Here is a 26,405-nt window from a genome sequence, read left to right as displayed (position 1 = left end):
CAAGGCAGCCTGGGTGGTCCACCAGTTTAGCGCCGGCTTCAGCCCAGGGCGTGATCCTGGAGACCCAGGATCGAGTCCCACGTCGGGCTCCCTGCATGGAGCCTGCTTCTCCCTCTGCCTGTGTCTCTGCCTTTCTCTCTCTCTCTTTCTGTGTGTTTCTCATGAATAAATAAATAAAATCTTTAAAAAAATAAAAGATGGATCAAAGACTTAAATGTAAGGGCTAAAACTATAAAACTCTTAGGAGAAAACATAGGAGTAAATCTCCATGATCTTGCATTTGGGAAAGTATTTTTAGATATGACCCCAAAAGTTTGAATAATAAAAGAAACAATAGTTAAACTGGACTTCATCAAAATTGAAATATTTGTGCTTCTAAGGACACCATCAATAAAGTGAAAAGACAACCGAGGGAGTAGGAGAAAATATTTGCAAACCATGTATCTGACAAGGAATTTGTATTATCAGGTTATCTATGAATTTAGAACTACTATTTTCTCCTGGTGAATTTTAATCTTACATATTATTTTTCTCGAAAGATTTTATTTATTTATTATTTGAGAGAGAGAGAGAGTTGAGGGGGAAGGGCAGAAGGAGAGGGAGAGAGAAACCCAAGCCGACTCCATGCTGAGTTCAGAGCTTGGGGTGGGGCTCCATCCCACACCCCCAGATCATGACCTGAGATCACAAGCTGAGCCAAAACCAAGAGTCGGACACCTCACTGACTGAACTACCCATGCACCCCCATACTGACCTTTTATTATCACCATACCTTCTATAGCCTTTTTGCCTTAAATCTATTTTGTCTGATAGTAATATAACTATACCAATTTTCTTCTGGTTAGTATTTTTCTCATCTTCTTTCACCATTCTACTTATAATTTTTTAAAAATCTGTCCTCGTGTTTTAGATGTATCTCATGTAAGCAGCATTTGGCTATTCTTTTTAAAATCCAATCTCGGGATCCCTGGGTGGCGCAGCGGTTTGGCGCCTGCCTTTGGCCCAGGGCGCGATCCTGGAGACCCGGGATCATATCCCACGTCGGGCTCCTGGTGCATGGAGCCTGCTTCTCCCTCTGCCTGTGTCTCTGCCTCTCTCTCTGTGTGACCATCATAGATTAAAATAAATAGATTTAAAAAAAATCCAATCTCACAGTCCATGCATTTTAACTGAAGAGTTCAGTCTATTTATATTTATGAAGATTACAAGTATATTTGGCTTTATTTCCATGATCTTATTTGGTGCTTGTGGTTGTGGGTTTGTGTTTTTTTTTTTTTTTTTAAGATTTTATTTATTTATTTGACAGAGAGAGAACGAGAGACCACAAGCAGGGGGAGCCGCAGAGAAACCTGATGGTGGGGCTCAATCCCAGGACCCCCAGGATCTCGACCTGAGCCAAAGGCAGACACTTAACCAACTTGAGCCACCCAGGCGACCTTGGGTTGTTGGGGTTTTTATGATTTGTCCTGCTTCCTAAGGGCTTCTTTTCATCCTCTTTGTTGCATTGTTTTGAATTAAAGTTTTTTACTCCATTTTTTCCCCCTAGCTACTAGTGTGGAAGAGAGGCATTCTACTTTCAAGATTTTTTTTTAAGTAATCTCTCCCCCTAGTGTGGGACTTGAACTTACAACCCAGAGATCAAGAGTCGCTATTCTCCACCAACTGAGCCAGCCAACTGCCCCACTACTTATTTCTTTATTGGTGACTTGGCATTTTGAAATGATTACCTAACTTAATATAGTCTAAAGTGAATCAGTATCTTACCCTTCTCCTGAACAATGCAAAGTACCTTAAAAGCTTTAATCCCATTTACTTAAGGTCCAGGCTTTTAGTTCCATCTCCTGTTTAACCCCACAGAATAGACATTGTTTTTTGGACAATCGGTGTGTTTGTTTAGATTTACCCACATTTTTATTATTTTCTCAATTCAAATCTCTTCTTGTATATCAGACCTACTTCCTGAGACCATTTTTCTTCTCAAGTTTGTCTTTTGATGGGGGGGGGGGGGTCTGTGGTTTATAAATTCTCTCCGTTTTAGTATGGATGAAACGTCTTTATTTCTGCCCTTATTCCTGTGTTTCGTATTTTTACTGAGATGATTCATGTACCATAACACTTGCCCTTTGAAAGTGTACAATTCAGTGGTTTTAGTATACTTAGTTTATGAATATCCCGTGATCTAATTCCAGAACATTTCATCACCCAAAACAGAAACCCCATACCCATTAGCTGTCACCACCTTCCCCTCCTTCACCCCAATGTCTGGCAGCCACGTATCTGTCTTGTTCTATGGATTTGCTTATTCTGCGTGTTTCATATCAGTGAAATCATAGAATTTGTGGCCCTTTGTGGCTGGCTTCTTTTGCTTAGCCCAGTGTCTCCACGGTTCATCCTGCTTGTCACCTGCATCAGAACTTCATTCCTTTTTATGACACTCTTACTATATGGATATACTAAATTTGTTTATCCATTTCTAAGCCGGTGGACATTTGGATTATTTCCACTTTTCCACGATTATGAATAATACTGCTACAAAAATTCATGTATAAGCTTTAGTGTGGACATATATTTTCAATTCTCTTGAGTATATACCCAAGATCTATACTTATTTTTTCCCTTTTTTTTTTTTTGAGAGGGAGAGTATGCAGGCAGGGGTAGGGGCAGGAGAGGTAGAAACTTAAGCAGGCTCCATGTCCAGTGTGGAGCCTGACTTGGGGCTCAATCTCATGACCTGAGCCAAAATCAAGAGTCAGATGCTTAACTGAGTCACCCAGGCACCCTTAATTTCTTAAAAGAAATTTGGTTGGTTACCCGCCTGGGTGGCTCAGTTGGATAAAAATCTGCCTTCAGTTCAGGTCATGATCCTGAGGTCCTGGGATTGAGCCCCATATCAGGCTCCCTGCTCAGTGGGAAGCCTGCTTCTTCCTCTCCTTCTGCCGCTCCCCCTGCTTGTCGTCTCTCACTCCCTCTCGGTCAAATAAATAAAATCTTTTTTAAAAAAGAGAGAGAAATTATTTCAGTCTTATCAGGAATTGAGGTATATCATCTTTGCTTGGTATGATTTTTTTAAAGCCCTTTAAATCCACTCCTCTTAAAAAAAATAAAAATTAAAAAAAATCCACTCCTCTTCTATCTTTCATTGTTACTATTGATACTATTGTGACTAATCAGCCATTAGTTTAATTTCTTCTAATCATGGAAGTTATGAACAACAAAATTTTTTCTTGATGGTACTTTAAAGATCTTCCTCTTGTCTTTGGCATTCCTCAATTCAACTATGATGTATCTGTGTATGGATTTATTTTTATTTATCCTATTTGGGATTTATCAGAATTCTTGTATTTGAGGACTCATGTTTGTTTGTTTGTTTGTTTTAATGTTTTTACAAATATTTTCTTATTTCAATGAAGCTGGTACAGACATGACCATTTAAAAACCCATATCCCCAAAAGTACAAATAAGAGAGCAGTGTTCTGTTGAATACACTTCTGCATGAATAACTTCATTAAATGCTAATAACTTCATTAAATGCTAATGAAAATTAGAACTTTTCTGGATCTTCTGACAAGACTTTTCTTTTACCTTAAAATGCTTTCTCTTCAGTGAAACCATCTTTGGAGTTAGTCATTATTCTCACCATCTGTGTCATTTTGACTCCAGCCTGATATTTTTCTTCTTTTGGTCCAGATCCTCAAATTTTAAAAGTAGCTTCAGAGAATCCCTGGGTGGCTCAGCGGTTTAGCGCCTGCCTTTGGCCCAGGGCGTGATCCTGGAGTCCCGGGATCAAGTCCCACATCAGGCTCCCTGCATGGAGTCTGCTTCTCCCTCTGCCTGTGTCTCTGCCTCTCTCTGTGTGTGTGTCTTTCATGAATAAATTAAAAAAAAAAAAAAGTAGCTTCAAATTAAGGAAAGGTCATTTTTCCACAATTCAGTTCTCTGAAAAACTTCCATCTCCCACTGAAAGTCATAGTCCAGGAATGAAGCAACCATGTGCCAGAACTTCAAGGCCGATGGGAGACTCATTATGAACACTCGCATTGTCAATCTTATTTATCACAAGCCTGAAAATGCAATCCTGAAAAACGTGGCCTCTCTGTGCACACATGTAATTTTTTAAAAGGAGAGGGAGGGGCATCTGGGTGGCTCAGTGTCTGAGCATCTGCCTTTGGTTCAGGTCATGATCCCAGGGTCCCGGGATCGAGTCCCACATCGGGCTCCCCACAGGGAAACTGCTTCTCCCTCTGCCTATATCTCTGCCTTTTTCTCTGTGTCTCTCATGAATAAATAAATAAAACATTTTGAAATAAAATAAAATAAAAATAAAAAGGAGAGGGCAATATGAAGGGGGCTGAGGTTTGATCACCAAAAATCAGCAAACTGAAAACAAATGATAATGAATAATGGGCACAGGAATTCAAATCACCAGATGTTTAAAGACATGGGGCACCAGTTTTCAATTCCATATTGAATACCACATTACAAAAGAACTGTTTTTAGAAATAAAAAAGAATTGAGAGTAAAGGGTAGGAAAAGGAATATCTAAATCGTTGAAAGATCCCATTTGTTCCTGATAAGCTTCAATCATATTTTCTCTCCATTCCCAGTTCTTTGACAGCATGATTGTCAGCAATTCTCTGACCTTCAAAGAGAAACCTGCATGAATTCTCTAGAACTCCCTGTCTTTGACAGTACAATTCTTCAAGTTTCTGGGGTTGTGTTGTCATTTCACCTGGAAGTAAATCTCACTGCTATCCTGTCCAATGACTGAGTTCTTGTCCCGCAGGTCCTCTGTGGAAGGTTTTGCCTCCTGGTCAGACAAGGTGACAGTGGCTTCACGCAGGGTCTCCACATGGCAGCAGGCTCAGGTCGGCAGAATCTTTGTCGGTGGTTTATAGATGCCTCTCCCCGCCGCAGTGCACCACGTGGCTCAAGGGATTTTCATGCCACCTCACTTCCCAAGGATTCATGGTTTTGTTTTTTTTTTTTTTTTTTTTTGATAGTCACAGAGAGAGAGGGAGAGGCAGAGACACAGGCAGAGGGAGAAGCAGGCTCCATGCACCGGGAGCCCGACGTGGGATTCGATCCCAGGTCTCCAGGATCGCGCCCTGGGCCAAAGGCAGGCGCCAAACCGCTGCGCCACCCAGGGATCCCTCATGGTTTTTTAATTATCATGGAAAATTCTCAGCTACTACCTCTTTGAACATTGCTTCACTCCCATGATTTCTAGAATTGCTTTCCAAAAAAGCTGACCAGACATATCTTAGAGCTTTTCATTCTGTCTTCCATATCTCTTAACCTCTTTTCCATATTTTCCATTTTTCTTTCTGTGCTGAATAATGATGCATAGTGTTTTCAGATCTGTCCTCCAGTGTGCTAATTCCCTCTCCAGCTGTGTCTATTCTCTTTAACTGATCCATTGAGTTTTTCATTTCAAATGTGATACATGTGAACTTCTAGAACCTCTGCTTTTCAAACCTATCTGGTCGTTTTTAGAATCCCTTGCTTCTTTCTTATGCCACAGAAGCCCAGAGTGTGGAAGCTGTGAGCTGGCCAGTGAGGTAGGTCATAGGGGGCACAGCAGCCACAGCAACCACTTTTTCCCCTGGTCTCACATTTCCAATTTGTTCCTGGCCTCTCAAAACTCCTTTATTTCCTTATAGGCTCTTTTATTAACTGAAGAGAATTTCAAAAACATATTTCCCAGCATCATTAGATGTTTCATAGCTGACATATCTGCAAAAGCCTTTAATCCTCGTATAGATTTTAAATCCTTTCGTTCCTTTTCCAACACCATGTTTTCAGAAAATAAGCACCTACTGTGTGCCAAGAACTGTGCTGGGGATTCAGGGCAGAACAAGACAGAGACTGTCCTGGCCCTCAGAGTTGCTTATGGTCTATAGAGAAGCCAAACACCTAATCAGACATCTGCACCCACTGTTAATCAACATGCTCTGATGGGGGAGGCATTAGGCAAGAGGACCATGCTGAGATACACAGGAGCCAGAAATACTCTAATAATCAAGTTGATTCTTTTTAGGTAAATACTCAACATTTATTTAAGGGACTAGTAATACCTTACAAAGCAAAACTCAAGCTCTTTTCCTCCATTAGAAGGCACTAGGCAAGCTGCCTATTATTACAGACACACGTTATGGGAACATGCATTTTTTGGGGAGAGGATCTAGCTCTACCCCAACTCCAACCTACTTAGAAAATCAATTACTCCAACCACATACATCTTGGAAGGACGGTCTGGTAAATTCTTCCATTTCCTTCCATTTCTTTTTTTTTTTTTTCTAATTTATTTGACAGAGAGAGCACGAGTAGGGACAGAGGCAGAGGGAGAAGCAGACTCCCTGCTGAACCCCAATGTGGGGCTCCATCCCAGGACCCCGGAATCATGACCTGAGCTGAAGGCAGACGTTTGACCGACTGAGCCACCCAGGTGCCCCTCTCCTTACATTTCTACTGATGTGTCTGTTGCTTCCCCAGCCATCCCTTAGTTCTGGTGTGTGGAGTAACTACAGCTGTATTACGGCACTCCAAACAGTAGCTTAAAACAGCCATGTGTTGTGTGTTGAATTATGTCCCCAACAAAGATATGTTGAAGTCCTAACCCTCAGTACTTTAAAACGCAAAGTACTTTCTCTTACTTGAAAAAGAGAATCACTGCTCATGCAATTAGTTAGGGTGAGCTTGTGCTGAGGGCAGGTGGGCCCCTAATCAAATATGAATACGTTTCTGGTTTGTTACCTAGCTTGTGGTCATTTGTCATCTAGGTAGCCCTAGGAAACTCATACGTGATCAGTTTTTCTGCTTATGAATCTGGAGGTTGCCTGGACTCCCGGCAGTTCCCACTGTGGGTCTGTCATGTGTTGGTGGCCAGGGTTGTGGTCATCTCAAAGGCTTCTTACCCACATGTCTGGCATCTGGGCTGGGAAGTCTCAAACAGCTGGCGCTGGATGTGTTGAGCCCCCTCGGGCACTTCTCTCCCCTGGCAGCCTTGGGGCAGATGGGTCCAAGCACAGTGCACTCCCTTTTCTCCACCAGGCCTCTGATCTCCAGCAGAGGCTGACCAAAGGTCTGTCCAAGCTCCTGTCACCCTCCTCTCCAGTCCTGCCTCCACCTTCAGAGCAGCAACCAAGACCATCAGACCGGCATACCCATTTGCTAAGCCTCTGCTGCAGTTCGGTACTGCACCCTCTGTCCCTGCCAGCCTCCTTACAGGGGAGGTGTTCTGGTCTACTCTGTCCTAGGGTGAAGAAAATGCTGGAGGAGCAAGGAACACACAAGTCTGTGCCTGGGCTGAGATTCGCTGTCATGTTTGTCTGAACCTTTGTCTCTAAAACCTAGATCCTTGTCTTCTCCCTTCCTCCTACCCTCCCCCTACTCTCCCTCGCCCTCTCCACCTATCTTTGTGTCTCTAGGCTCCTTCTCTCTGTTGCTGTAACCCCCCACAAGGGTCTAGGACTATTTAGAAGCCAGATTATCTCCAAAATGGGTTCGACCTTCTCTTTAGTTGGTACCAGAATCTGGCCACGGTCATTAGGGAAACTCCACGAAGGAATGACCAGCAGCTACCTGCTGCCTCCTTCTCTCCACCCCACAAGGGACCTTTCCCAGGTCTCTAAGCTAGACCCAGGGTGGGATGGATGGGGGAGGGAATGACCAAAAACTGGAATGACAAGGGAGGGGGATTATTCCCAGCAATCACACTAGGATAGGACACATATGGCAGAGGAGACAGGAACTAAACCCTTATCAATAGTCAAAATTCCTCCAAACCTGAAAGTTCCAGCCCAAAAGAATGCTGCCACTTGGGATCCCTGGGTGGCGCAGCGGTTTGGCGCCTGCCTTTGGCCCAGGGCGTGATCCTGGAGACCCGGGATCGAATCCCACATCGGGCTTCTGGTGCATGGAGCCTGCTTCTCCCTCTGCCTATGTCTCTGCCTCTCTCTCTTTCTCTCTCTGTGACTATCATAAATAAATAAAAAAAAAATTAAAAAAGAAAAAAAAAGAATGCTGCCACTTGCCAGCCATGTGACCTTCATTATGTCCCTTGACCTCGCTGAGCTAATAACAATCCCTAATTTAAAAGATTGTTATGATTTACGGTTGATTTGCTTGGAATGCTTCGGGCTGCAAATAACACAAAAGTCAACCAAGATTTCCTTGAGCAATAAAGATACTTAATTCTTTCACACACTGAGATTCTAGAGGTAGGTGTTTTCAGGATTTGTGCAATAATTCAGAATGCCATTGAAAAGGAGTTTCTATATTTCTGTTCCCCATCCCTACTACCTTGCTGTTTACATCTCATACTGTTTCCCCATGGTTCAAAGACAGCTGCTGCAGCTCCAGACATCATGTACCACATTTAAAAGGCAGGGCTGAAAAAATATATATATATAAAATAAAATAAAAGGCAGGGTGGGGGGGGAGGAGAGGCTACGAATAACAAACACCCCTTCAGGCACTGGACTCTATTGCAGATGACCTAAGGAGCCCACCTTGAGAACCTCTGACCTGCAGCATGATCTCCTAATGTGAAACTCCTGCTCATCTCAAGATGCTTTTGCATCTTAAAAGTTCAGAGAATAAGGGAAACGAGGGAAACTGAGTGGAGAAAAATTAGATAAGAAGACAAACCATGAGAGACTCCTAACTCTGGGAAACAAAGGGTTGCGGAAGAGGAGGAGGGTGGGGGGTTGGGGTGACTGGGTGACGGGCACTGCTGGGGGCACTTGATGGGATGATCACTGGATGTTATACTCTATGTTGGCAAATGGAATTTAAATAAAATATTTTTTAAAATCCAGAGAAAAGGCGATGCCCCAATGGTAGGGCTCCACGCACATGTGGGGAGAGGTAGGGGCAGGGGATGGCTTCTCGGCATCTTGGCTTATATCGCAGACCTCAGGCTGGAAGGGACCAGAGAGAACAAACATACAGATGAGGAAACTGAGGCTCGGGCTGGAGGAGTGATTTCCTCATCATCGTGGCACAGCAGAGCCAGGGTCAGCACCCAGAATTCCTGGCTCTGAGCCCCTCTCAGCACTGGAGGGGGAGGGGTCCTCAGCAGGGAGGGCTTGGACCAGGAAATGCAGGGTGTCTTAGGTTGGCTCCCCAGAAGCTGAGCCAGAATCAGGGATCCCGGTTTCCTGGGAGAGGCTCTGAGAAGGGGGGTGGGGGGACCCCTGGGAAGGGCCAAAGTCCAGCTGCAGCCTGGCCCTGAACCGCATCAGTTAGCCCCCCCTTGCAGCGTCGGGTGGCCCCTGACACACACACACACACACACACACACACACACACACACACACGTTGCTTGCCCAACATCTCTGTGCTTCAGTTTTCTCATCTGTAAGATGGAGATAAAAATTATACCTCACCCCCCACAGGGTTCATCTGCGAACTAAGCAAACATGAAGTTGTGAGAAGTAGCTGGCACGCAGTTAAGTGCTGTGTAAGAATCAGCAGTCAGTATTCCTTTTACACATCTAGGGGGATTCCCTAAGTAGCTCAGGGACCTGGGCTCCCTAAACATCTCCCAAAACTTCATCTCCGTTTGATTTTTCCCCCCCAAGGTGACTGTGCTCTCAGGGCAGTGAAGCTAACAGTGTTCTGAGCATCAGCCATGACGGGGAAAGCTTTGCCTCAAGGGAGAGGATCCCCATCTGAGCCAACAGAAGCGGGTGGCAGAGACTGGGCCCTGGTGTGGCCCTCGGAAGAGGGACTGCTGGCCAGGATGCAGATGAAGTCCGTAGGAAGAGAGACAGAGAACTAAAGCCACGCTTACTGGCTCCGCAGCCTGCGCAGATGGGCCTTCTCGCTGGGCCTCTGGGGAGGGCATTCAATCAGGGGTTCCTGCTCCCGGGCCAGCAGGACGGGACCCAGCACGAAATGCGAGCGAAATGCGTTGGGTCTGAGGCAGCAGGGAGCGGTGGGGACCAGGGCCAGGGCACGCAACCCTCGGGGGCAGGAGCGCAGGAGCCCGCCGCAACCCCAAAATGCACCTGCTGTTGTCACATCCTCCTCCTCTTCGAAAGAAATGGAAATCAGATCTGAATTCTTTGTTAAGTTTCCTGACTGGTTAGTGTTGGCTCCATCCAAACAAATGAAACACTGATAAAGGCGGACAAACTATGTGCCGGGGCCCCTACAGGGGCCAGAGGTGAAGGAGCACGGAGAGGTACCCTCGGGCCCCAGGCGGCATCTCCCGGGGTCGGAGGACGGGCTTCTGCCGAGCACAGGGCAGCACGGAGAGGCGGGGCCTGGGAGTCTGTCCTTCCCGGGTTCAGAGGCAGAGGGTGGCCTACTGCCTCAAGAAACACTCTGACCACCCCCCCCAGAGCCTCATGTTCTTCCTCAAAGAAACAGAGTGGGGGATCCAGCCTCGGCCTGAGGCAGCGACCTTGGCCCACAGACCCTGGGGACACCCTGGGGCCCCTGGGGCCTGTGTGCAGCCGGGACTGCTGATCCTGATCTTGGGTCTGCCCACGCCCTTGGCCACGTGAGCTCACCGAGCCGCTCCACGCAGGTGTAGATGGCCCGCACCTGCCCCGGGCTCTGGCCTGGCCGAGCGCTTTGCTGTGGACACTAGGACATCGGCAGACCTGACCCAGCCGGAGGCTCTAAAACCGCCTGTGGGGTCGGCCTCTTGCACCTGTGCCGTCCACCTGACGACAGCACCCCCAGGCAGCCGATGGCCTCGCAACCCACAACCTGAAGCAGAAGCACGGCAGCCGACCTGCTGACCCAGGAGAGAAAAGCGGATGGTTTTCTTGGAAGCCGCTGACACTTGGGACGGTTACACAGCACTCCCGCGGCAGAAACCTGACTATTATGCCCGGAAGACATGGGCCTTCCCAGCCCCAACCCCAGCCCCAGGTCATTGCACAAACCCCCCCAGCCTGTCTGATCATCATCCACTGTCCCAGAGGCTACTGTGCCCCTGCCCCTGAGGCCAACATAGAGACTCCCCCTGAAGTGGGCAGCCCCCCAGGTTGTAGGCGGTGAGACCTTGGATGAGTCACTTCCCCTAAGAGTCACCTGTGGGGTGTGGGTGATCGTGCCCACTTCACCAGGGACTGGGAGGTCTCGAGGAGATGCCACAGGTCTGGGGGGGGCTTGGAGGGGGCAAGGCTGGTATTTGTACTCACCATTGGGAGGGGAGGGGCTGGGCCTGCCACATGGGACGGGGCACCTCCTGCAAGAAAGCTCACCCCTGAGGAAAATCAGGCCTCACTTTTGGAGGGCGTAATTTTGAGTACAGCAGGGAGTCAGACGCTCCAGGCTGAAAAATAAAAAAGCCAACAGGGTCATCTCAGTACCAACTCTAAAGCCCTCCTGGGAGTACAGCCCATGCTATTTGGACACCTGTGTCAGGAATGCTTTTGAACTTTATTATTTTTTTAAAAAAGATGTTATTTATTTATTCATGATAGACATAGAGAGAGAGGCAGAGACACAGGCAGAGGGAGAAGTAGGCTCCATGCCAGAAGCCCAACGTGGGACTTGATCCCGGGACTCTAGGATGATGCCCTGGGCCAAGGGCAGGCGCTGAACTGCTGAGCCACCTGGGGATCCCCTGCTTTTGAGTTTTAAATAAAAGAAGATACAACTGATCATGGCTTAAATACAAAGGGTTCCATTTTCTCTTGTAACAAGGAGTCTCGAAGGAAACAGCAGCCAGATAACGTCTTCAAGGGCCAACATCCCATCTTTCCCCTTGCCCTCTTTACTCTTTGTTTTCTAATCCTTAACATTTTTGCCTCATGACCACAAAAGGGCTGCGGTGGTTCCAAGCATTTCATCTTTACACAACCCTGTTGTTCAAAGTAAGAAGCAGCTAAACAAGAAAAGGGAGGGAAAAGTCCTGAGGGGCATCCCTTCATCTGGGCCAGAAATGTGCCGCAGGCCATGGTGAGAAAGTGGGTGTCTTCAAAAAAGGACTGTGCTGGTCTTGACAGTCTGAGACTAACCACAGCTCATCTCGAAAGTTGGGCACATCGCCTGAGCAACGTCGGGCTCCCGGTGGCAAGGCTGAGGGAGGCAGACACGCTCGGGCGGACCATCACCAGGACTCTCCACCGCGACCTGCTAAGCTGCTCTGTGACGCCAGCGGGTTTCACTTTGTTGCAAACAACAGAATCCACTTTGTTGCAGATGCCCAGTTGTGGGCCCTTGCCAGCCACACACCCCCAGGGCCAGAGAACCGGGTGGGGCTGCGGTCGTGAAACCACAGCCACCACCTTGGCCCATCTCTGGGCAGGGCCTCCCCCCAGCCGCCCAGGGAGCACCTGCTGGCCAGGCCACCAGTCTCCTTCCCGCAGCCTGCTCGCCCTGCCCCCGCCCCCATGCAGCACGGCCGAGTGGGAAGTGAGGTCCCCTGCTTGCAAGGGCATCTGGGAGGTGTGCGCGTTTGTCCTCTTTCAGGGAAGATCCCCCTGTGAAGGCCAGCGTCCCGCTGCGGAGAGGTAAGAGCGCCCAGGGGCTTCACAGAAGGCCGCGTGCAGGTCTCACCATTCGAAGGCTCCTGAGGATCAGCCCAGGTGTCCCACAGAAGCCACGGCGCCCAGGGGTCACCATGACAGCGGCTGCCCGCCACCCCCAGTCAGAACAGGTGACCCCATGAGAGCCACACCTGGGTCATCAGGGCAATGGCAGCTCTGTAGCCTCTCAGCACAGAGGAGGCAGGCGGCGGCTCTCCGGCCTCCCCGGCTCATCCGAGGAGCCCGGAGCCCCGAACTCACAGTCTACTGTGTCCATCGGGTGGCCTGAAACACCCCCCAGAGCCTGTGGAGCCAGGCCAGTGCCCCCCACCCCGAAGGCGTAGGTCAGCAGGTGCCATCCTCCCTCCGGGGGGCTTGGCGAACCTCCCCCAGATGCGCCCGACTGCAGGCCGCGAGTTTCCGCACGGAGAGGCCTACAGAAGGCAGGACCTGGATTTGGGGTCAAAGGTGCCTCAGGCAGCGGCATCTGGGGGGCCGGGCCCACCGCGGGAGGGAGGGGACGGAGGGCCCAAAGGCAGGAAGAGGATCCCTAGGGGGGCAGGGCGACGCGTCAGCGGGCCCCAACCGACGCCACTTCTGTGCCTTAACCTCCCTGCTCCAGGCTCCCAGTCAGAGGAAACAGCTGTCCCTGGGGCCAGATCGCACAGAGATCCAAGACGTATTCAGTCTGGCTGACGCGGTCCTGAGAGAGAAAAAAGTCTAACCCAAATGTTTAAAATCGTGAGGTTTCACATTACGGGCCAGATTTCAACCTTTCTTGAACCATCAGAGGCTCTGGCCACACCGCACCCATCTTCCCATCTGGCAGCACAGGTACAGCCCAGCGGCTGCCGTGCCTTCCGCAGGGCCGTGAGCTTTGGGGGGCCACAGTCCCCACTGCCTCCTCCCGCCTCCCGTCAGCTACCCGGGCTGACTGTCACCACTTCCAGGCTCTAATCCCCTAGGCCTGACCTGACTGCGTGACCCTTCTCCTCTGCCCCCACCCCGCACAGTCCTGGGGGCCGCTGGGGGGGAAGCCCAGCCTGCATGGTGTTAGCGGGAGGGAGAAGCAGAAGTTGGGGTCCCGGAATAGAAATTCAGGGGCCTAGGGGGCTCAGCGGTTGAGCGTCTGCCTTCAGCCCAGGGCGTGATCCTGGGGTCCTGGGATCGAGTCCCACGTCAGGCTCCCTGCATGGAGCCTGCTTCTCCCTCTGCCTATCTCTGCCTCTCTCTCTCTCTCTCTCTCTCTCTCTCTGTCTGTCTCATGAATAAATAAATAAAAACTTCAAAAAATAAAAAGAGGAAAGAAATTCAGGGGCCTCTTCTAGACCTGTTTTTCCTGGGTGGCTGTTTCCAGCGGCCTGGTTCGGCGACTTAGTGGTCAGGGGTCACACACTCCCCCTCCCAGGTGTGGACCTAGAGGCTCCAAGGGGCACCCACTCTGGTCCTGAGCCTGAGGGTTCCTCGGTGCCTAGTGGGGCATTTGACCTACACGTGACCAAAAGGTCAACTGAGAGCCCGAGGTAGAGACGTTCCCCCCCCAGCCCCTCGTGCCCCTGGGGGCAGCTGCCCACGTCCACGCGGCCCTGAGCGGAGGTCCAGCTGCCCCCCGGCCACCACCACAGGGGCCCCTCGGAAGAAAAGCCAAACCCACTGTGGTTTCAGGCCCCTGGAAAAGGCGCTGCAGGGCTCCGAGGCGATGCTTTCTCCCTTCTCGTGGGCTGAGACCGCCGAGCTGCAGTGCAAGAGACAAGAAATGAGTAGCAACCGGGGGAGGGAGGTGGAAAAATTAAATTTTGCGTGATCAGCAAGGTTTCAAACAATCGCTCGCCAACTGAAGTGGGTGCCACGTCTATAAGTCATTCTGTTTTATAGACCATTAGGATCTCCAGAGAGAACCTGCATGGAGACCACTGCTTTTTGTTGAAATTAAAATGTCAGAGAAAAAGAAATAGAACAAAACAGGGAATCTGCAATTAATTACCAGGCCATAAAAATTCAATAATCAGGAGGCTGAGCGGCCGCGGGCCCAGAGGTATCAGAGCCAGCGTAACAAGAATGGAATACATTAATCTTTTCAAATTAGTTTTTTAATCTGACGAGGATATATGGTGACATGCTTCCCCTCCCTGCCCCCCCCCCCAACTCCAGGGCTCAGCGCCTGAAGCCAGGCTGGGGGAGGGAGGCCCGGGTGTGACCTGGGGGCCTGCCCAAATCCAGACCCCCACACTGGGGGAGAAAGTGCTGGTCTGCAGCCCAAGCTGAGCGGGGGGTGGGGGGGGGGACTGGTGGAGGGAGCCCCCTGAGCGGCCGGGAGGCCACTGCTTGGAATCTGGTCCCTGCTGGGCCCTGGAGCCTGGAGTCAGCAGGAGAGGGGGCGCCCCTGGGCTCGGGTGGCCTCCTCTGGGCGATGGGAATGCTCTCCCAGCCTCTCAGGTGCGCTGCATGCAGCGGGCGCTGCCCAGAAGGCACCTGCGGCTGCTGCGAGGGCGGCTCAGCGGCTCCAACACGCTATTGCGAGCAATTATTTAGCACCTGCTGTATGCTCGGCGCTGGGAGAGGCTCGCGGCCTCAGCCCTTACCCTGGGGAATGAGACTCAGAGGTCAGAGAAACGCAGACTGGGCCACCAGGTGAGAGGGAGGCCACCGGGGCTCCGTGGGTCTGACTCAGAACACCCCCCCCCCCCGGGCTCCCAGGGACCCCACCGGCCCGGGCCTCCTCCCGGCAGCCTCGGCTCCCGCAGGGCTCCTCCGCTCCGCGCCGCGGCTCAGCCTTCGCCTCCCCGAACCTCCACCAACCGGCCTGGGCCGTGGCCTCCGGATGCAGCTTCCCGGGGACCCCGGGACCCCAGGCCGGTACAGAGGGCGCTCCGTCCGCGCTCCCCCGCACAACAGCCCCGCCAGCGGACCTCACCTCCCCTTCCACCACTTTCCTCCCCCAAATGTCTCTACTCCAACAGCTGCCATTTACTGAGCACCTACTGTGTGCCCAGCGGTGGGGTCTGGCGCCACTTACGGTGAGACTGCGGTTCCCACTTTACACAAAGGAAACTGAGGCTGAGAATGATGGCCCCAGCAGCTCCCAGGGCAGGGTTCTAGTGCCCTCGTCCCGAGCCCCACCCCCAAGACCTCCCAAGCCCCACCTCGGGTTTTGTCCCCAAACCGGGTCCTTCACTCCTTCAACCGGACGGCCTTTGCTCCCGTCCCCCAAGAAGCCTCCCCTACTTCTCCGAGCCCCCGTCACCTCCATCACGGGCTGGCCCGGGAAGGCCGACCGCGGGCCGGGCGGGGCAAGGCCCGACACCAGGCCTGGGCTGGCGCCGCTCCCCGGCGGGTCCCGAGCGCGGCCACCGGATGGCGCCCGGGCTGCGCGAGCGCGGCCTGCGGGGAGGCTGTGCGGTCGCCAGGGGGCGCCCGAGACCGCAGCTCGGCGGCAGCGCCCGGACGGGGCGGGGCCTGGAGGGCAGGCGGGTCCCGGAGCGCGCCCGAGAGCCCCCGCCGGGTGGCCCGCGCGTCGCTGCCTCGCGGCCGCACCATGAGCCCGCCCGCGCCCCGGCTCTCCGTGCCGGCCGCGCTGGCCCTGGGCTCGGCCGCGCTGGGCGCCGCCTTCGCCGCCGGCCTCCTCCTGGGTGAGTAGGGCGGGGCCCGTGCCCCCCGCGGGGCCCCCGCAGGACCCCCCCAGGCCGGGCAGGTGCGGGAGCCGAGACCCCCCCCCGCCGCGGCTCCAGGCCGGAGCTCGGGACCCAGGCGCTGACCCAGCCCCCCCCCGCGGCAGGGAGGCGGGGCCCCCCCTGGCGATCCCGGCGGGAGCGGCGCCTGCTGCCCCCCGAAGACAGCCCCCTGTGGCGGTACCTGCTGAGCCGCTCCATGCGGGAGCACCCGGCGCTGCGGAGCCTGCGGCTGGTCAGCGGGGCTGGGGCGGGTCGCACGCGGTCGGGTGACCTTGGCGGGGCCGCGGGGCCGGGCGGGCTGGGCGTCCCCGAGGTCCCGCCCCGAGGCCCCGCCCCCGGCGCGCACCTGGAGGGGTGGCGAGCCCGGGGAGGAGCCGGGTGGCGGGCGGCGCCGGCGCGACCCTGTCCCCGACCACCGCGACACAGCTGACCCTGGAGCAGCCGCAGGGAGACTCCATGATGACCTGTGAGCAGGCGCAGCTGCTGGCCAACCTGGCGCGGCTCATCAAGGCCAAGAAGGCGCTGGACCTGGGTAGGGCGCACGGCCGGACCCCGGGGCGGGGGCAGGTGGCCGGGGGGTCCCCGCCCCGGGCCTGAGCCCTCCGCGGCCCCGCCAGGCACGTTCACAGGCTACTCCGCCCTTGCGCTGGCCTTGGCGCTGCCCCCGGCCGGGCGCGTGGTGACCTGCGAGGTGAACCCGGGGCCCCCGGAGCTGGGGCGGCCGCTGTGGAGGCAGGTGAGGCGCCCTCGGCCCGCGGCGCCCGGCCACTCCCGCCCCCGGGGAAGGGCCGCCGGGCTGACCCCGCCCCTTCCGCAGGCCGAGGAGGAGCACAAGATCGAGCTGCGGCTGAAGCCTGCCCTGGAGACCCTGGGTGAGCATCGCGGCTCCGTGGGGCCGCCGGGCGGGCGTGGGGCAGCGGCGGGCCTGCCTGCGGGCCCGGGCGGCGGACTCAGCCGCACCTGCGCCCCCGCCCCCCGCCAGACGAGCTCCTGGCCGCGGGCGAGGCCGGCACCTTCGACGTGGCCGTGGTGGACGCCGACAAGGAGAACTGCGCCGCCTACTACGAGCGCTGCCTGCAGCTGCTGCGCTCCGGAGGCGTCCTGGCCGTGCTCAGCGTAAGGGCGGCCCCGCCCCGCCCCCGCCCCCGCCCCCGGCTGCGGAGCCCCGCCCAGGGCACGCGCCGAGGCCGCTCCCCCGCACCCCCCCCCCCCCCCCCCGGCTTCCCCGCGGGGGCCCGCGGTCTCAGCTCTCGCCCCGCCTCTCGCTTAGCCGCCTGCTCCCTCGGCCTTGACGCCCCCGCCCCTCCGCAGGTCCTGTGGCGCGGGGAGGTGTTACAGCCTCAACCGCGGGACGTCCAAGCCCGGTGTGTGCAAAACCTGAACGAGCGCATCCTGCGGGACGCCAGGGTTCACATCAGCCTCCTGCCTCTGGGCGACGGCCTCACCTTAGCCTTCAAGATCTAGAGAGTGGCCTCAAGGGGACCCGGGAACCCCAGACCTCAACTGAGTTTTAAATTTGACAATAAAGTGGGGGCCTGGGACACGAGCTTCTGAGCCTCCTTATGTGGCGCTAGAGTGCGGTAGGGAGGGAAGGCCCAGCACTGACAGCCTCTCCAGCAGAAGGGGGCCTGAAGTCACAGACGTCATCCCCTCCCTGGCACAGTCCTGAGGGCCACCTGGCACCAGGTCTATGGCCTGAGTAGGAGCCTCCAGCTGAGCGGCCACATACAGGGCCCCAGCTCCTCAGGTTTGCCTCCACTCGGTGGGAGCTGGGTGGAGCCCGCCACCCCGCTTGGTCTCCTTCCTGCTTTGCTTCCCAGGAGGGGCAAGGAAGCTCCTGTTTGGTACAGCTGGGACTGGCTGGGGGACCGTATCTGAGGTCTGAAAACAGGAAACAGGCCTTGCGGCAAACCAGGCTTGCCACAGCGTAGGCACAGGTCATGCCAGTTCTGTTTGCCCGTGTTTCACAGAACTGTCAGCTCGACCTCACCTCTGCACTGGAGGCGCTCTCTGCTCAGTACACATCACCTCTGAGAACCAGGCCACTTGACTTAGACCTGAGGAGCTCAAGGTTGGAGCCTATTATTCCATCCTCCCCCTGAAGTCCTGGAGGAAGGTGAGGGACTGGGAGGGATCACTGGCCAGAAAAGTGTGAAGCAGACAGCCCTTTGGGAAGGAGGCCATCAGTATGTAGTTCTTAAGAAGTTCCCCCAGAGAAAGGTGAATATAAAGGTAGGCTCTCCCACACCAACACATAGGAGCAGAGGAGGAGGAGCCAGGTGCTTCACATCTCTTAGACCTCCCTAATCCCAATCCCACAGGAAGATCTAAAGACCAAATGCAAATATTCCGTGTTCTTTCCGCTAACTGCCTCAGGCAGAAACGGCATCAGCCCAGAATACAATAGGACAGGTTTGGTTCTATAGGAGACTATTAGAAACAAGGAAACAGGAGCCACGGGGGCCCACAGTTGGCAACTTCCATGGTCCTACACCTCCTGGGAGGTACCTTGCATTTCATGCAACCCTCGGGGACCTGGTGTGTGAACCAACCCTCTCTCCTGCACATTCAAACAGATTAGGACGCACCTGGGTAAATCCGTCCAGTTTACTGTAAATATGCCTTTGACAAACTGGTAACTCATGTCCCATCCCAGTCCCGAGTACTGGACCAGGGAAACTCCAGCCACAGTTGAGGGAAGGCCACCTGTTGGCTCTGGGGCAGCAGGTCATCCAGTGGGCTTCAGGAGTCACCAGGCCTCTGACCAGTTCCTCCCCACCAAGCAGTTTCAGAGTTGTCCGCCAAGTCTATTTCACACCTCTCGTGTATGCCAGAAGCAGATATGCTTTCACACCTGTTTGACCTAGCAATAGATCTCCAGTGTGGAAAGCTTGCTTGGGTTTCTAACCTCTCATCAGATTCTTTCTGACCTGGAAATTTTCAGTATGTATCATTTTTGGGGGGTAGTGAGTCTCAAAGTATCAAAGTACTACACTTTCCTGTTTCTCTCAGGCTTCGAATGATACCTCAGGCCTAAGAGTATAAATGTGTTGAACAAAATCTCTCCCTTTCCTAACCTCTGATCATGTTTTTCAAACTATCTTCTCCCATCAAAAACATTTGCTCTCCTACTTTTCAAACTAGAATCATCTATCATTCAGCCCAAGTGCGGATGAAGGCCAGTCGCCACAAAGCCTGAAGGCACTGCTTCTGGTCACACACTTAGACCCAACCCTTTCAGTGTCTGCCTAATGATCTCTCACTGACACCTCACTCCACTTGCCTACACCTGGTCCCATCCCACCTATGGCCTAGTTCGCTTCCTTCAGCAATAGCTCACAGGGATATGGTGTGTGTATACATCCTTCAGCACCATCCCTTCATATTCCTTTCTTCATCACTTCCTCTCCAACCCCTCCTGGGGGGGTCAACAATGGTCCAATGGAAATTCTGGACAAACTTACAAACTGAAGATATAAAGGCATATATCCTCTTATTTTTACTGTAGTCCAAAAAGCTCATGGAGTTACTTTAGGGACAGAGGTCTTTATGGCACAGATTTAGGTAAAAAGCAAAATGCTCACCAGAAAAATAATGTACTAGCTAGATACAAGGGAGATTTGACCCTGGCAAATGTTTAAACTCTGCAAATACTTGGAGTCATTAATTATGTATACTTGTTTTTATTCATAATCTGTAATGTCTGGGGATACCAAAAGTAATTCTAGTGATGGCCGAATTTAACAGAAATTTTTTAACCTCATCTTAAAACTTCCACTGATCCTTCTGGTTCAATGGCAATCTTCAATGTTAATAGGAACATAAAAACAAACATGCACACAATTGCACAGTTTTCATAAAGGTCTATTTCATTATTGGTGGGTAGCGCATTTAACAGTTAAATACATTTAAATAATGTATAGGTGACTGCACGACTGCAGTATTGGTAACTAGATAGATAACCAATTTAACTAGAAACCAGCTAACAAGTAACTGTCTAAATATTTAAAATACAGCTCTTGTTCAGATCATCCTTTGTTTTGATCACCTTCTTGGGGGAGGGAGGAGGGGAAGCCTGCTGGTCACACTGGAAATATATTAAGGCCAAATCTTCTGATAACCATTCCCAGAGGTTTCTTTCAGCTGGATTAAGCCTCCAACTCCAGGGCAAGCCCAAGTTTGTGGCCTCCAGCATTAATGCTCTTCCCATCTACCAGGGCAGACAGTGTAAGCTTGACACCTGTAAACAAAAGCAGGCAACCATGATTTGCTTGAAACACTTCAACAGTCTGTGGTCTTCAATAATCACCTCAGAGCCTGCCTGTCCCTTCTCAACCCATTAGATGACCTACTAGTGCCAGCCACCAGAGGGCACTTGGGAGTACCAGAGATACCAGAGAGAATTCAGGTGGCCTCATCCTAGGTTAAGGGATCAAGTAACAGAGCATTAAAAATGTTATTAATAAAGCTCAAAGTACTCTAGAAAATACAGTAACATTCAATACACTATCCAGACTATCAGACCCTAATGGATGATCATAATTGGACCAGGATCTACAATAAAGAGACAAGTAGGATATAGATTGCATATAATGTATTGCTCAACTAATGGTAATCTCCTTAACTTGCAACAGTGGTACTGTCTTCCAATACCACTAAAAAAAATGTCTTCCTCTCAGGATATGCATGTTAGGGCTAAGGTGTCTGTATGTCTGCAAAAACATGTATTTAAATAATTAAAGGAATGCAGAAAAAAGGGATTATATACGCAGAAACGAAGAGGGAAAACAAATGTGGTAGATGTTAATCAGCGAATGTTCATACCAATCTTTTGTTTAAGTTTCAAAAGGTCAAAATATAAGTCTGGGGGAAAATCCCTATCTGAAGGGGAGAAAAGTTGCAAGGGCTTTAGAACTTCCTATTTAGGGGCAGCCCGGGTGGCTTAGCAGTTTAACACCGCCTTCAGCCCAAGGTGTGATCCTGGAGACTGGGGATGGAGTCCCACACATCAGGCTCCCTGCAATGGAGCCTGCTGCTTCTCCCTCTCTCTGCCTCTTCTCTCTGTGACTCTCATGAATGAATAAATAAAATCTTAAAAAAAAAACAAGAACCTATGATGTTGGCATCACCTAAGAGCTTGTTAGAACTCTTCACCCAGATCTATGGGATCAATGTGCATTTTATCAAGAGTCCCCAGATAATTCATGCATGCTGAACTCTGATAAGTACTACTCTAAAAAATACAGCTAGGTTCAAAATACTACTTTAAAGTAAATAAGACTATAGAAACCAAACAATGAAAGCAATGTGTGAACCTTGATTACAGAAATAAAGATTACTACAAGGAATTTCAGGTACAAGTGAGGAAAGAGACTACAGAATGAATAGTAAATAATATGGAGTCACTATTAACTTAGGTATTATGGATATGCAGGAGATCAGAACATTTTTAATTGAGTAGACGCATGCTGAAGCATTTAGGGAAGTATCAGGATAGCCACACCTTTCAAACAGCCCAGTAAAAGAAAAGAAAAAAAGGAATTAAAAAAAAAATTGTGGCAAAAGGTAAGCGTGTTCTTTGACGAGTTTACAAAGTAAGAAGCTGAGAAGTGAAAAATATTTTTTAAAACCCCAATCCCATTTATCAAGAATACTTACCAGGCCTCAGAGTCTGAGTGTAGCCCACTCCAATTAAACTAGAGTTGTTGACTTTTGCCTAAAATAAAATGCAAAATTAGCTGTAAAAAAAATCTTTTGACTGGAGAGAGAAAGCTCCTGCAGGTTTCCCTATCATCATGGAATTATGCAGTGTTCCGTTTTTATTCATGTGAAATAAAATTTAACACTACCATTAAGCTAAACAAAAGCCAGGTGCCACTTAATTCCTATCCATTAAACTTCTCCAAGTCAAACTGTCAGCAGAACACAATACAGTAGTATAGAAGTAAAAAGGTGACAAACAGCCTCTGGGATGGAAACACAATTTGGAAATTATTTGATGTCTTCACTCACTAGTGACCACTTTGTGCCCAACAAATTAAGAGCCTCGGACAATTGGATACAAGTTTCTCCCATTTTAGAACAGAAGTAAACCATGAAATTGTGGTGGGACACTAAGCAATACTTCACCAAGTATTGATGCTTGATTGGGGCACAGCAGCACCACTTAGGTGGGAAATGCTAGGTATGTTTTTTCCAAACTAATCCCCAGAAGTCACTCAATGACACACAGATCCAAAGTTGCCTTCCCTTTTTAGACCATGAGAATACTACATTGCCTGGCATTAAATGTGCAATGCTGCCTTAGACATATATTTGAAGAGAAAGGCAATGTAGCTAGCAGAGAACGGTATACTGTATGAATCCTAAGGCTTTCACTGTTACAGTGCAATTAAGAGAAGGGAAAAATAAATGAATCATTGCCTTGCCAATGGGAAAAGCATTCTGGGTGTTTCTCATGCTCTGATTACAACTGCTAACATAAAATAAAAATGGAGCTAAAAGCTTCACCGCCCAAATTATCAAAACATGATTCTCAGGAGTGAAGATCACTTTATGTAACAGAAATAACTCATGGAAGGTTTAGCTTTCTTTCATTCCCAGTACATACAGTACAGGCAGTGCTTGACCTGTAAGCAACTGACACAGAGGAACAGCTGCTGACCTGCCTGAAACTAGAGCCAGCACCTCTATACTCTCAGTACACTGCACTCCCTCCTACCCCCGCCCCAAACTCACTATGACTAAAGAAAGAAATAGCAAAAAGCCTAAATACAGGACTTGGGTGGCCATCCACCCCAATGAACCCAAGATAGGCAGGAGGTGGTCCTTTAGGTGCAGGACTTTTAATGCTAAGGCTGGAATAGTCCCAGGCAAAGCAGGATGCGCTAGCTGGTCACCCTAGACAGGAGGGAAATCAAAAAGACATGCAACAAGTCCAATCCTGGCTCTACCCCTTCTTTCCACTCTCTTTCCCTAGCAATGATCTAAATAAGTCCTTTTTCTTCCAAGCTTCGGTATCTCTACCTGCAAAATGACATTTGTACCATGGACTGCGAAGACCAAATCTAAAAGATATTTTGTAAACCCTAAAGGCAAAGTCAAAGTAACAATGTACTATTATTCCATGTAGAAAGACAAAGTAACAACTAAAATACTATTACTCCTGACCTGGGGCCCAAAACAGTGGCTTCCCTGGGCTTAGATAGGCTTGGAGCTCAGGGTTATTATGTACACTAATTGAGCAGTTTCTGAGGTTAAGCAAGCTCCTACGACCTGGTATCAAACTTCTACATAAAATGCATGCATCATTACAAATTCTAATCCCAGTCTATGAGTAAACTAGAGGTCGTATGAACCACAATTCAAATTTTCAACACAATTCAATATACCCAAAGATGAATTCCCACAACCAAAGACCCCAATCTAAGCCCACAGTAGTACTCACAGAAATGGAAGCAGTGGGATCCAACTGATATTTGGCTGCAATGCCAAAGCGAGTGCAGTTGGTACCTGATGTCCAAGCAAGGTTTACTGAAGTGTCAAGATCTTCACATACTTTTTGATAAATTGATCCTCCAAATTCTGTCCCGTCATTGCTGTAAGATACTTTAAATTAGTGAATCTAGAATAGACAAGGTAACATCTATGGCACTAGATTGATATTATAACATTATAGTTAAATAAAAGGCACTGCTCACACCGGTCTGTAGGACTCCACTGAAAACCAGAAAGTCTTAATCCCCAACCTATGCCCAAAAACAAGAGGTCACGTAAATCGTGATCCATCCAGCAGAATTACCACATAGCCACTACATTCATGTTGCAGAATACAGAATACTGTAGTAAAATTATTAAAATGTATTAAGATAGGAAGGAAAAGATTGTAAACCAGTCTTTCTGATATGTATTTACACATACATACATATACAAAGATGAAACTCCCAAACATTAACAACAAAAGATTATATATATATCTAGGTGGTGGGATTATGAGAAATTTTGGTTTTCTTCTTTATACTGTTATTTACCAATCCTTTATTTTACAAAGGAAAAAAATTCTTAAGTCCTTTTCATATATACATTTAATCTGGGTTAGGTAAAAACACCATACATTTTAGGCAATTCCACCAACTCGGCACTTTACATATCACAATTAAGTAAAATGAACACACTGGTAATTCGGCAACATCATAATGTTTTCTAAAAATCCGGAGCACATCAAGCCTCATATAAAATAAACATTTACTCTCTCAGCACCAAAAGTCAGACTAACATTTTTTACTGTACACTTTTAGGTGTGCCCAGAAATGCCCAAGGATGGTGATGTTTTGTGTTAAGAGAAATCCTTTAGATTGTACCTAGATTCGTAAGAGATAACAGGTGATATCAGAAACATCCCCAAGTGCTGCATCACAATATCCCACAGAAGAAATACTCACACATTAGTGTGTAGTTGGAAGTCCCCAGTCCTGTAGCCCACTGCAAAGTTATTTCTTGTCAGCTTTGATTTGGCACTATCAAAAGTCATCTGGTAGCCAGCAAGCCAGCCCTCATAACCAAAGACGGCTGAACCATGGATTGCAGGTCCAGCAAAATCAAAGTCAACATCACAACCAAGGTTTATACACTCCCTCTTGTAAGAAGACTTGATTTTACCACTTTTCTTTCTGGAAAAAGAACAAACTAACTTAAAATTGATGCCGGTGAGAAAGACTTACATACATAACTTCTGCACAAAGGGCACATTTATGAACTGCAGTGTTAACTGGGGAATAAAAGTAGTAGCAGGATAATAGTAAGAGGTAAAGGAAATATAGCTCAATGAGCTGAAAAACAAGGGCACTTGGGAGTTACTGGGCTTCTATCACCATGAAAAGATTGCTTCTGTAAGACTATTAGAAACATGTTAATTATCCAAATTAGTGAGACAATGAAAAGAGGCAAATATTTGAAGGGAAGCCAACAATAGCAATCATAGTAGTCATCATACTCCAAAGGCAGAAACAGAAATTCACCACCACACAGGACAGTTAAGAAACCTATCAAACATTAAATGTGCATGCATCTTTTCCCTAAAGAAAGAGGAGAGAAATGCTTTTAAATTTAAAGCAGATAAAGGAGCACGTGGCTGGCTCAGTTGGTAGAGCATGCGACTCTTGATATCAGGGACGGGAGTTTGAGCCCCATATTGGGTGTAGAGATTACTTAAAAATGAAATTTAAAGCAAATAAAAACATCTGTCCATGCTTACCCCGTGTTTGGTGAAAAGGTGGTATCAAATGTCAGTTTCAAACCTTGACAGATCTATTTTGAAAGAAAAATAATCTTTCAGCTATATCTCCTTTTTGAAATAAAAAATAAAATAATACAAAACCCATGTTCAAAACGTTACCTGGTCTTCAATTGCGATTTCTGTTCCCAGAGTGTTATCGGTGTTCCACTTTTCTGTGAAAGTCAGACCATACTCACACCATTTATATTTGGTCTCCAAGGTTCCAGTAACTTTACCAGTGTCTGTATTAGATGAACCAGACGTTGAGAATTCCTAATAAGACAATAAATGATTTCATGAACTTTCTTGTAAGCCGAGAAGAATCACTGCCAACTTAAACAAAAAAAACACTGATTCACAGTAATTTCACTAATCCTTTTTTCTAGTTTCCCAAATACCTCTAACTCTGCTACTGTATATACAAGAACAACAAATTAACCTGTCAGTTACTAACTGCTGCCTTACTGTACACTTACTTACATTTCCAACCAATGAATGACAAGTTAAACTGTATCTAATTCTCAGGTGAAAAAACCTTACAGCTTTTAAGGAAACTTCTGCTAAGGTAATTTTATTTGGAATTCAAAAATTGGTGGTGGGAGGTGGAAGGTGGGAAGGATGAATGTTTGGGCACTGTATCCAATCTGCCTAATAGTAAATGAAACACTATAAAGGTCATCAGTATGGTTAATCACAGACCCCATACCAAAATAAGCATTCATAATAACTGACAACACTATTAGGAAATGTTTCCTGAAATTTCTTAAAAGGGAAAGCACCCCACCATTGGAATTTATGCCATAATATTTAAAATCTTCGGTAACCCCAATATTCTGTTTTTCTTAAAGAGTCCTCACCAGATTTTATTTAAAAAGAAAGGAGGGAAAGGGAATAATAGGAGATTTAATCTACAACTGGTTTTTATTATGCATAAAATATAAACTATATTAAGTACAACAGATAACATCA

General features: G+C 49.3%; 2 protein-coding genes and 1 long non-coding RNA gene across 6 annotated transcripts in view; 1 reads left to right on the top strand and 2 right to left on the bottom strand.

The window, feature by feature from the left end:
- LOC144312392 (uncharacterized) overlaps positions 1-17,043 on the bottom strand; it is a 40,160-nt gene extending 23,117 nt beyond the window's left edge. For 2 of the 4 annotated variants that reach the window (XR_013377849.1, XR_013377848.1), the window contains exons 1-3: positions 16,344-17,043; positions 14,146-14,226; positions 11,160-11,293 (exon numbers count right to left, since the gene is read on the bottom strand). This is a non-coding gene — a long non-coding RNA (uncharacterized LOC144312392). Of the gene's footprint in view, positions 1-11,159; positions 11,294-11,981; positions 13,195-14,145; positions 14,227-16,343 lie in introns of all 4 variants that reach the window. The other 2 variants (XR_013377847.1, XR_013377846.1) reach the window with 2 other exon arrangements.
- Positions 15,994-17,708, top strand: COMTD1 (catechol-O-methyltransferase domain containing 1). Its single transcript, XM_077895109.1, has 7 exons — positions 15,994-16,120; positions 16,267-16,394; positions 16,589-16,694; positions 16,780-16,898; positions 16,980-17,034; positions 17,145-17,278; positions 17,474-17,708. Exons 1-7 carry the CDS (start codon positions 16,027-16,029, stop codon positions 17,624-17,626), a joined length of 789 nt encoding a protein of 262 aa, XP_077751235.1. The 5' UTR covers positions 15,994-16,026; the 3' UTR covers positions 17,627-17,708.
- A 2,297-nt stretch (positions 17,709-20,005) lies between these two features.
- Positions 20,006-26,405, bottom strand: part of VDAC2 (voltage dependent anion channel 2) — a 12,114-nt gene continuing 5,714 nt past the window's right edge. The window contains 7 exon segments of the mRNA XM_077895101.1: positions 20,006-20,339; positions 20,341-20,402; positions 21,821-21,878; positions 23,610-23,760; positions 24,604-24,831; positions 25,416-25,468; positions 25,557-25,709. Of these exon segments, the coding sequence (XP_077751227.1) occupies positions 20,160-20,339; positions 20,341-20,402; positions 21,821-21,878; positions 23,610-23,760; positions 24,604-24,831; positions 25,416-25,468; positions 25,557-25,709 (885 nt within the window). The 3' untranslated portion in view covers positions 20,006-20,159.

This window comes from Canis aureus, chromosome 4 (assembly GCF_053574225.1).
Source record: "Canis aureus isolate CA01 chromosome 4, VMU_Caureus_v.1.0, whole genome shotgun sequence".
In the NCBI taxonomy this organism is placed as follows: domain Eukaryota; kingdom Metazoa; phylum Chordata; class Mammalia; order Carnivora; family Canidae; genus Canis; species Canis aureus.
This window is presented reverse-complemented; position numbering and strand designations above follow the sequence as displayed.

Excerpts from the sequence above, each read along its gene's own strand:
- COMTD1 (XM_077895109.1), top strand. The coding sequence starts at position 16,027 with ATGAGCCCGCCCGCGCCCCGGCTCTCCGTGCCGGCCGCGCTGGCCCTG. Across the intron at positions 16,395-16,588 it reads CGCTGCGGAGCCTGCGGCTG|CTGACCCTGGAGCAGCCGCA; the intron begins GTCAGCGGGGCT and ends ACCGCGACACAG. Across the intron at positions 17,279-17,473 it reads GCGTCCTGGCCGTGCTCAGC|GTCCTGTGGCGCGGGGAGGT; the intron begins GTAAGGGCGGCC and ends GCCCCTCCGCAG.